This window comes from Acanthaster planci, linkage group LG17, assembly GCF_054643075.1.
Source record: "Acanthaster planci isolate LZ-2023a linkage group LG17, COTS_SCS, whole genome shotgun sequence".
In the NCBI taxonomy this organism is placed as follows: domain Eukaryota; kingdom Metazoa; phylum Echinodermata; class Asteroidea; order Valvatida; family Acanthasteridae; genus Acanthaster; species Acanthaster planci.
The window spans coordinates 2,264,636-2,276,037 of record NC_141793.1 but is presented as its reverse complement, the minus strand read 5'-3'; the positions used below and the strand labels follow the sequence as shown (position 1 = coordinate 2,276,037).

Below are 11,402 nucleotides of genomic sequence, written 5' to 3'. Positions count from 1 at the left end.
GAGTATATTGTTTTAATAAAATAGTTCACTGCGGGTTGGTCATGAAATTTTTCTTCATACTTGAAGGAGGGCTGGATAATTAGCTAAGCCCCTTGTAAGAAAATGACATCAAAGTTGAAATGTTGGATCCACCAACCAATTTTGAACGTTTCAACGAAAAAATCGCCTGTACTGATAACTTCAGGGCTGTAATCAGTAACTGTTGACCAATGGTGTTCTCGCTATTTGTAATCACGTGCTACTGTGGTATGAATATTCAGTGTAATTTCGTAAGCATTCTGGGATAATTTTTAAAGATGGCGGCCTCCATGGACACATGCTACATCAGTTGCGCTTGTAATCGGGTTCCACATTGCGTGCATTGGGGCACTAATGGACTCGTGGCTTTTGGTACATTTAATGCTGTGGCACTGTATGAAACAGAGGTGAGTTTCTTGTAGTTGGGAGATACTTTTAAGGCCTGAAGGAAGAATAGTCGTTTTCTTAGCAACTGGCCATGGGCGGTCCGTAGAGTCGAGGCCAACGTGACCACAGAGGTAGGGAACACGTTAGCAACATGAAAAATGTTGACCTGTTGACTATTGGTTATAAATGTGGTGTTTATTAGCTCCAGAACCCTGTTGCTTTAATCTACATCTAAGGAAACAGAGTCTACCTTATTTTTTGAAACAACTTAGGCCTAAGTGAACTTAGCGAAGGACATGAGAATGAATATCCCAGATTTTTGTCCACCGCCTGCATACCGCTAAAACAGCCGCCCAAAAATTTCATTATTTCCAAAAAGTTATTGTTTCGGTTGTTTTTCCAATTGGGAATGTTTAAAAAATAGCTGCAAAGTAAATCAGGAGTTTGTAGAGAGCCCACGTACAAATGGCGTAGCTCTCTTGAGTGGAATGTTAGTATTCTTTTTCTATTTTGGACGGGATCATCATATTAATAACTAACGCATCATATTAATAACTAATAAATAACTAACATGATATTACATAAAGGTGAAAACGGTTCTCAAAAATTCCAAAGACTCACCAAAAATACCTTCATCACCACCTACTTGCTTCCGTAGATGCCAGCGTCAAACGATTGAGGCTTCAATGGTATTTCTGACTTTAAAGTCCGACTATTTTCGCTTGACACATGCTCAGCACTTAAACTTTTCGCCGCCTCCTCCCGTTCAAATACGCACGTGTAGATAGTCGTGGCGCAATATGTCTATGGACGAAAATGGTCCTCTAACGAAACCGCAGGAGAGGCCCATATGTAGTCAGGGCACAAGACGTATTGACTGGGAAGCAGTCGTTGGTAGCACTCCCAGAAGTCATGATCAACAAGTCTTGTGTCCAGACCACGTAAAGCCCACTCATGCATACATCTTGGATTTTAGATCTTGGATTAATTTTTTTTTTTTGGTAATGCCTACGATGGGGTGCCATCAACCCTGACTATCCTGCCTACTAGTACTGGCCAGAAACTCGGCTAGACGCATCAGTCTGCATCATTTGTCAAGTGGCTTGTCAGTGTGACAAGATCCAGCAGGTCAACTCTCCCCATGGCCAAACAGCCTGGGAGTCTGTGGTTACTAGCCACCACAGGATCCAACAGTGCCAGTGGTCAACGGGACTAGCTTGCATTGTCTCAATATGGGTAGATTGTTTGGCTGCTGTTGATTGCCAATTGCATCAAAAGCACATCAGCTGATGCACTGTGCTGCGTCTGGCATGGTTCCTAGAGCAAAGCTTTTTGTTTCAAGTCGCAAATAATCAAGTTCACACTGACGGAGACCTGCTGACACCAGTGTCAGATTTTCAGCACAGCAGTCTTTTTTTTCCCCACAGTCATCAGATTCAGCGGGGAAAATTTGCTGCCTGCTCAGCGGGCACAGAGGGAAGGTCAACTGCGTGAGGTGGATAGAGTGTCCCTTCGTGGAGGAGACTGGACAGTTGGAACTTAGAGAGTTAGTGTCTGGATCCCAGGATGGTGTAATCATTGTGTGGAGACGGACTGGCACTCAGGTAGGCCTGAGAAGGAAATACGAAGATGCTGCATGTGTGTGTAATTATAGTTAACACATGTACAGGGTTTTTGTTCATTTGGGTGTATTATACCACTTTTTATTACCGAAATCTCTCAGATCTTCCAAAATTCATCAAGATTTTTTTGAGTACTTGGCAGGATTGAGGAAGGTCAGAACCAGCAATTGTTGGCTTACACAGGGCTTGATGCCCCTTGAGAAAGTTAAAGGAGTGTGCCATGTGTAGAGTGCTGGATAAGTTCAGTTACTAGACCTTTTCTGGCCACATTGGGTAACTGTGGATAACGAGGGTAGAAAAATGTAGCGTTTTCACTTAGACTTGCGTTTCTTTGACTCGCTGGACAGTACCAGCAACACGCCAGACTTACAGGTCACACGGGAGCCGTGACGGCTGTAGAGGCTGTCCACCTACCGGACTCAGATGGCCAGCTCTCCCCTAGTTCATCGACGCTCGTCGCCAGCGTGTCCGGCGATTCTACTGTGAAACTCTGGCAGAGGGCTGACATAGGCGGCGAGTTTTCCTGCCAGCAGAGCATTGCGCTCGGCAGCGGCTTTGCCCTCGATGTGGCATTGCACGTTCTACCTGGCACAAGCGGTAGGCGGGAAACTACATATCGTACAGAGGGCACTTGATAGTTGTTCTGAGTTGTGGCTATGTCCACATGGCTTGACTATGGCTGACATTTATACACACGCCTAATGAAGCCATGGGCTAGTGGCCTTTTGCATTTCACATAAACGCATGTTATTTCTAGCCATTACAGATTAATTCAGACATGGCCTATCATAACCAATCAGCTCTGTCGTTAGATGTGACTTTGTACGATTATGAATGGAATTGCAACTCAAGAAGAATATGACTGGTTGAAGTAAGAATAGTGACAGAGGTGCATGGAGGCAGCGCACATAATCCTTGACATTACATGTGACATCTTGGGTACTGAAAGAATTGAATGTTTGAGAGGTTGTTCAGCCACTGAAAGGTGCCAAGATTGTTGAAATTCCTCCCCAGTGTGCCGCAAACACAGCTTCAGTACCCGTTCTGTTTTACAGTGCCGTTGCTTGTCCTCGGCGGGGACGACACGAAACTGCATTTTTACCAGGAAGCCGGCGGCCACTTCACAAAGTGTCTGTCTCTTGGCGGGCACGAGGACTGGATCAGAGGGGTAGAAATAACCGCTGACGGTAGGAAAAATCAATCTTGAATTGTTTTCAACGTAGTTTTGCCACAGATTTGTCAAGTGTTGGGGAAAAGAGATTGAGAGCTAAGAACTTAGGTCATGATTGTTGTTCCCAATAAGGGTGACGAAGTCCTGGAGTTATGAACAGTTCATTGCAAATAGATATCTAATGGATCTGTGCATAAACTGAAGAGGGCGCTGTCTTGCACTTGTGTATTTCACTGGTTCACACTTGTTGCCCGTCACATCTGGGAATCGGTGTATACCAGGGATTGCAAGGTTTCCCTGACCAATGAGAATGAAGTAGGTCAGGCAGGTCCCTGGTCCTGTTGGTCTTTATTATGCTCAGAAGGGAGACGGGTAGCCAGTTGCAAACTGGAAGCATGTGTGCCACTGGTCCCGTTACTATTTAAGACTCACTACACGCCAAGAGTGTTTCGCATCATCATGATGAGAGACTCCTTGAACAAAGAACTCACAGGCTAAATTTGCTGTTTTGTCTTCCATGTGCCCTCTGTGCAAATCGTTAAGATAACGGCGACGTACTCGTGGCCAGTTGCGCCCAAGATTGCTTCATCCGTCTGTGGAGAGTCGTGGCGGACCACAGCAGAGATGCAGAACAGGATGACGGTGAGCTGAGGCTGAAAGGGAATAAATTCCAAGCAGCTTGGGAAGGTAAAGTGTTACGTCAAAGATGGAACCCTCTAACTTTCTGAAACTTTGCCAGGGAGCAAATGAAAGACATGTCACCTGCTTTGTACTTGAAACGAAATGAATGAGAGCAGTAAAACCAGCTGAACTTGCTTTGAATTTGCTTCAGTGCTGCCTGAATCAAACATATCTATCCATTTGCATTAAAAGCAGGGACTTTTTTTTCAACACTAAGAAGTACAACGAAGCTTGTGCCCTGTAGGCCAAGTTCCAGGTTATAGCTCAGAACCAACTCATTTGGACTTTACTGAATTTTCAAATCCAATCTTCTCCCCCAGTGGTACATTCCTCGTTCTGGCGACAAATGGGACACCACTCTGTCATGCCACAGAGGCCATGGTCCAATTTACATTTTGTTGGTGAAGACTGTGCATACCTCCATATACCTGTGTATGTGTCAGTTTCATCAAGAATCACAATTTTTGTGGAGAACAACTTTCCAACTCTGACAGGAAGGTAACTGTTGATTCAGGTGACGAGGCCCATTTTTCCGTGGTGTTGGAGAGTGTGCTGGCCGGTCATGAACAGTGGGTCTACGGTCTGCACTGGCACCCTGCAACTTACAAAGGTACGATACAGAACAGTACACGGTTCAAACCATTTTTTAAGACAGACAGTATCAACATAAGAACTTTTTAATTCAGAACAAGCAGCGGTTTAAATGTTGAATTTGGAGGGGGCTGTGTCAGAAACATTGTGTTCAATGTAATTGTGGCCGTTTCAATTTAAGAAGTGGAAGTATGGGTGGAATCGAACCCACGTCCACCCTGATGGTGTATGTGCTAGGTGTGCTTTGTAGGTCACATTGTTACCTGCCCGTCTGCTCAGTGGACCACTGACAAATGTTTCAGCAGGGGGGAATCGAACCTTCGACATGTAGGCTGAGTGCCTGGATGCTCTGCTGTAGAAAGAAAAGCTCAATAGGTCCAGGTCTGTCAAGTCAGTACTTGGAAAAACTGAATGCTGACTTTGATGCAATTTTGTAACTGGAGGGATTCTTACCCCAACCCGGTGGTTTGCAGTCCAAGTGCTCTACCTTTGAAATTGTCGATTTTGTTCTTTTGTTTTGGTCACTGGACAGATGGGAGGAGACATCAAGAGCCCCGCCTACTCTCCGCCTCCATGGACAAGACCATGATCGTATGGAAGCTGGACAGCGACTCAGGGGTGTGGCTTGATCATGTGAGTCCAATTTATTCCTGCTGACCACGTCCCTTAGAGATCAAGATTCAAAAAGGGGTCTCTCACTTTTCAATAATCCAGGCCTGTTGAAGCTGTCCTCCAAAGTAATTTTTTTTTCAGATTACATCAATAACTAACTTCTTTTCTCGAAGCCATCGTGTTATAGATCGGGCCAATGAAATTCCTTGACTGGCTCATGCATATGTAAGGTGAATTCTACCAATCATCTCTCTTTTTCCTCTCCTGTTCAGGTGAGGGTAGGCGAGGTGGGTGGTAACACCTTGGGTCTGTTCGGATGTCAGTTTGGCCCGGATGGGAATGCCATCTTGGCTCACGGATACCAGGGAGCATTTCACCTCTGGAAAAAAGCCATTTCGAATCCAGACTCGGTGAGTATTTGTAAGATGCCATAAAAGGGTCTCCTTAAAAATCACAGTTGTGTCATCAACTAAAAGAACAGAAGTTTCTATGCTGCCAACTGTCATGATTTGAGTCTAGCTCTTATGCCCAATGACCACCTCCAAGATTAAAGTATTTGTTACCGCCGGGACAGCCCTGGGCAAACTTTTAGTGCCCTTACTTAATTTGAATGACTGAGGTGTATGAATTTTAACATTGTTACAAGAATCTTTTTGAAAGGTACAAGTTTATTGTTATTTAATTCTTTTTGCAGATGACCGACCAGTGGTCTCCTGTGCCGGTGGTCAGTGGTCACTATGCCGGTGTGCAGGACATTGTCTGGGAGCCAGAGAATGGAGAGTTCCTGATGAGTGTCGGCTTGGACCAGACGACGAGACTGCACGCTCCCTGGCAAAGGGAAGGTTTCAAGGTAAACAAAAGTCAACAGAAATGAAGATGTCTGTACATCAGTATTTATTTCAACAAGGGAAATAGAATTGTGAGCGGTCCCCACAAAATGAATCCTGAGGTCAGGCTATCAGTAAGTTTGTTCTAGTTTCCATAGCTGTATGTTGTGACTTTTGGTACATTCCTCATTTTGGCATCCTGATGAACATGGATGTTATTAAAATGGAAAGTGTTGAGGATGCTGACTGATTTACGCCGTGTAAGATTCTTTCAGAGTCAACAACTTTTTAGGGTCCAGCAACTTGTTACTCAATTTGCTAGCTTGGGCCACCGATGGGCCATTATTTGAAACGCTATTCTTGTAAACATGTGATCCATCGCGACAAAATGAGAGTAAAATTGCATCCCGCTCTGTCCTATTTTGAGGGTTGAAAGTCATATTGAAGTGGAGGTCAATTTTGGGGTTTTGTAATATTTGGAGAGAGAAACCTGCCTCCTATTTAATTCAAGTGTTTCACAGGATCATATCTAAAATGTCATTTTCTTAGCAATTCTGATGATAGCATTATTTGTGCCTGGTCTGAAATGTTGAAACAATGTCGTAAACAAAGACGCAAAGCTGCCAGAATAATGCCACATTGTCATCTTATACTTCTACCCTAAGTGTTCCATGTACATGCCATTGGAAAGCTCTCTTTCTGCTGAATTAAAAAAAAAACCAATATCTCAATTTTTGAAAATTCCAACTGTCAGCTCATTTTGCGGTGACAGGTCACATATGAAACGCCGTAAAATTTGGTTCAGATCTGCTTGTGATGTGTGCCAGTATAAATCAGTGTGGATAATAAGATTGAAAATTTAACCACAGTCATCATATCACGTATATTATTTGAAACTCTATTGCAGTAAATAAGTGAAATGTTACGAGGTTTTGTTCAAATCCGCTTGTGATATTTGATCTTTGCCAAAAGAAATGAGCACAGATGATATAATTGAAGATTTACCCTGGTCATCACATCTGTTATATTTTTGAAGTAAGCAGTGACAAAGACTAAATTTTCTGTGGTCAGTGGAGGGTATTCATCGTTTGCACTGGTACTTGCTTTAATCCGTCTTTTTTGCGAGTAGACAACATGGCATGAGATAGCGCGACCCCAGGTCCATGGTTATGACATGCAGTGTCTGACATTGGTCAACCAGTTCCAGCTAGCCTCGGGAGCCGACGAAAAGGTTCGTCTCCAGAACTTCTCTCATATTTTCACCAACTTGACTTTTGTGGGGTGTCGTAAAACGAGCCGTGAAAAAATCTGGTTTGCACAAAATAGTTACCAGCCAAAATTGGCTAAGCCAATCTTCTGCTCAGTGGATCTTTGCCAATTGTTTTCCTGGGAAACCCTTAAGCAATTGTTTTATTTCTTTTTTTTTTATACGTTACTAGGTTGTGAGAGTGTTTGAGGCACCGAGGAATTTCATAGAGAACTTCGGGAGGATATCTGATGTGGACGTCAGTCAGGCTCTCAAGGACAGGGTAAGGGTTTTGTTGGAATTCAAACCAGGTTTATGTTTTCCGTTTGCTATACAGGCAGGGGTCGCACTTGGACAAGTCAGAGATCACGTTATTGTGTGGACGCTTGCTTGAACATGGTCAATGCAGTGCCTTTGTGGAGGTAAAAAAAATGTTTTTAATAACGTTCAATTTAGTTTTTCAAGTCATTTAAAAAACTAGTTTATGTGTACTGTTGGGTGTGAGTATTCTGATTGAATACAAGACCAATGCCACAATATGGACAATTTAGGAGATCCAAAGCAGGGTTACCAGCTGATATCTCATGTATGTGATACTGCATGCGACTGGTTCCCAGTGTGTGATATTGATCAGGGTAATTTGTTACTCGGACACTCTGGAATTTTTTGGTTTCTCATTTTCTGCAGAAGGAAAGTGACATCCCCGAAGGAGCGAGCGTCCCCGCCCTGGGCTTGTCCAACAAAGCCGTGTTCCAGGGAGAGGCGGGCATGCCAACCTCGGACCGAGAGATCTCCCACCCCAGCGAGATGTACCCAGAGATCTATTTCAACCCCCTTGAGCTCGCAGGTATCAGTCGATGCACGCCCTGGCCCGCGACTGGTGAAAGTGTGAAAACTTACTATTCATGCGGGGCATTCACCCAGAGTGTCTGACGTGATCCTTCCAGAATGTAGTCTATAGACATTGATATCGAGGGATTAGAACGAATGAATGATAAAAGTGACCAGAGTTAGTTGGTAGCTTCAATTTTGTGAATATTTAGCACCCCCTTCCATTTTTCTAACCTCAAGCTCCACCCACGGAGGAGCACCTGCTGCAGAACACCCTGTGGCCGGAGACGCAGAAGCTGTATGGTCACAGCTACGAAATCTTCAGCATCGCCAGCCACCCCAACGGCAGCCTCGTAGCCTCGGCATGCAAGGTGAGTCTGGGACAGATCTCCTCTTTGAACATAACTTCCTACTCGCCGACGTGAGATGGGTTGAGCCAACGCTCGGTGCCCAAGTAATGCCGGATGGTATCATTGGAATGTGTTGGGCAAACGCGTGACTCTGCGAGGTCAAATTTGGACGTCTTATTGGTCAGACAGCATTTTCCAAATCTTTTGTTGGGTTGAGATCTCCCACCCCAGCGAGATGTATCCAGAGATCTATTTCCAACCCCCTCGAGCTCGCAGGTATCAGTCGATGCACGCCCTGGCCCGCGACTGGTGAAAGTGTGAAAACTTACCATTCATGCAGTGCATTCACCCAGAGTGTCTGACGTGATCCTTCCAGAAAGTAGACAGTTTTCAGACAGTTTAAGTGGCCCGTCCCCAGAATGCATTGACAAACAGTGGTCTATTTCTACTAAGAAGAAAGGCCGATCTGTTCCCCTGTGTTCCTCCGTAGGCATCCAAGCCGGAGTACGCGACCGTGATTCTCTGGGACACCACATCGTGGCGGCAGTTGGGCCAACTTGCCGCCCACTCGCTGACCGTGACCCAGCTTGCCTTCTCCCACTCCGGCCGCCATCTCCTGGCCGTGTCCAGAGACAGGACCTGGTCGCTGTTCCAGGAGAGAAAGTCCAACCAGCAGCCAGGCACTGGTAAGAGAAAAAAAACGTTGGATCAAGTTGTCTGTTCTGTCCATTCTTGAGATCCAAAGTGATGATATTTTGACATGTTAGTCGTTCTTGTATTGTTCACATTTATCGTTTTAACTTCACCTTTAATGCCTCGTGTTTCCAGTAACATTTTGATCCTTTTTCAGTGTTTAATTTTTCTGTAAATGCATCATTATACATATAATTCTCATTGCGGCTCTATAAAATTTTTTTAGTTATTTTATCCGGGACGTGGTTCAAGATGGACCGGTACGGTCTTTACCACAACCCTTGACATTGTCAGGAAATCAGAAATCAAAATGTTTGAAGGTTTTGGGAATATCATTGGGATTGCGAAAGCTTGTTTGTGTTTCTGTACTAGGCTTCAAATCTAACTTTTAAAACTTTTGAGAAGTACAAAGCCTGATGTCAGTTTCCGTCATGTTGTCTGCAGGCTGTCCATATACGTTGGTGGCGTGCACAGACAAGAAAACCTCAATCCACACGCGCATCATCTGGTCTTGTTCCTGGTCACACGATGATCGGTACTTTGCTACAGCATCACGAGACAAGAAAGTAAGTGGCTGACCTTTGGCCTGTCACCTTCCTGCAGAAATCGCCGGGCAGATGTTTAATTTGTCTCTTGGAAATTTGCAAAGGCTTCTTTTACGAAATTCTACACAATCCGGAATTATTCAGAGGTTGACTTTTTATAGTTTTCTGTTAAATCATTTTAATTGTACGATTTTAAACGTGGTTTACAATGTCAATCTTACAATTGGAAATTTCCAGGTCATTGTTTGGGGTCAGAGGTCATCCGGTCAGGATGGGGAGGCGGCAGCATCTGGTTGTCTGGGTAACTACCAGGCATGCTCAGTGCCTGTGGACCTGAAGGATTCGGTGACGGCAGTCGACTTTGCCCCCACCTTGAGCAGTGTTGACGGAAGGTAAATTACGAGAGCATTTGTAAGTTCTAAGTGTCCAGACTACAATCTGAGCATTGTCAGCTTGAATAGGAGTGAAACTTGTCATGCCATTCCACAGTCTTGTTTTGCCTGGACTCCCAATCAACAGTACCAGACTATTCACTTTGTGGGCGGAGTAAAAGAAATACTTAGGGGAGGGGAAAAAACCCAAGTGTGATTTCTAAACATTTATTTCAATTTGCTCAGTTGTATGGAATGAGAGAACAAGTGTAGTCATCACAGCTTAACTTCTTGAAGGCTATCACGATGTGGCAGTTTTACGAGATCGGCAAAATTGTGCGCAACAAAACCTTGAGCGTGGAATTCAGCTTTCTTCAGAAAGTGTCTTGAAGGGCTTCTACTTTGATGGAAGTCTAAAGATGGATCTGGCTTTGTGCCCGAGTTTGACTGCGTGAGCTCCAAGTTGTCGATATTTCTTGCTTGTTTTATTGCAGTTACATCATCGCTGTTGGGCTAGACTCGGGAGCGATGTCCGTACTGAAATGGAACTCGGAGAAATCCAATGGCTGGCAGACGTGTTTCCGCTTCCCAACACAGTAAGTTTGACAAAAACCAAGGACAGGAGGTCTGACCACAGCAGGTTTTATTTCTCCAGGTTCCTGGCTGAGTATCCTGCTCTGCACTCGTTCCAGGATGGGGCCAGCGGAGTTGAGAGGGATCCTTGTTAATAAGCATTGACTTTCTGAGCGCCAGCCTGGGTATCCCAACCACACACAAGCACCATCAAGAAAAGATCAATGATGTCGAGAGTTTTTCTAATTGTGCACTTGATGCCGAGGCAAAAGTTCTTTGTCAGTTTCATTCATACCATGTACAATTTTGCTCAATCGGGGCTCATTGCTTATGTAGAATGGTAGAATCTTGAGATGGCTTGTATCGTTTGTATATCAACTGGCTTTATTTACCAAATCAGGGTATGAACCCAAGACCAATCAACCAAAGAATGGTCTCGGTTCTTGCACCACTGTAATTCTGTCATCTGTCACTTTTTATCAACAGGCTGTGCCACACGGCAACGGTCAAGAGACTGAGGTGGAGGCCAAAGGTCAGAGGTGAAGACAAGGGCCAGGATGGGAGGTCGCAACTCGCGCTGGCTAGCTGCGGTGCCGATGGCAGCGTACGGATCCACAGTAACACACACAACTCGTTATAAACGTCGGTCACGTTTTAGTCTGAGTGTCGGTCTGTGAAAGTTTGGGACTTGTTTTTGTTGGAAACTCCCACAGTTTGCACATACTGGCATCCGAATTTGGTCAAGTCTGGTGTCCATTTGCCGATTTCGTGACATTTTATTTATTTTCACCCAAGGTAGAGTTGATCTGTTGTTAGATGTTTCAAAAGAAAAACCTGTGTTTCTGTGATAGAGGGCTGAATAAAATGTTGTCAGGTTGTGTTTG

At 44.5% G+C, this 11,402-nt stretch overlaps 1 protein-coding gene across 1 annotated transcript; it reads left to right on the top strand.

The window, feature by feature from the left end:
* Nucleotides 1–68: 68 nt before the first annotated feature.
* On the top strand, nt 69–11,402 carry LOC110982595 (elongator complex protein 2-like). Its single transcript, XM_022241129.2, has 18 exons — nt 69–425; nt 1,833–2,009; nt 2,375–2,624; nt 3,083–3,214; nt 3,742–3,885; nt 4,394–4,489; nt 5,003–5,103; nt 5,355–5,492; nt 5,777–5,932; nt 7,039–7,140; nt 7,349–7,438; nt 7,843–8,002; nt 8,227–8,357; nt 8,827–9,022; nt 9,474–9,595; nt 9,812–9,966; nt 10,440–10,541; nt 11,005–11,402. Exons 1-18 carry the CDS (start codon nt 297–299, stop codon nt 11,156–11,158), a joined length of 2,535 nt encoding a protein of 844 aa, XP_022096821.2. The 5' UTR covers nt 69–296; the 3' UTR covers nt 11,159–11,402.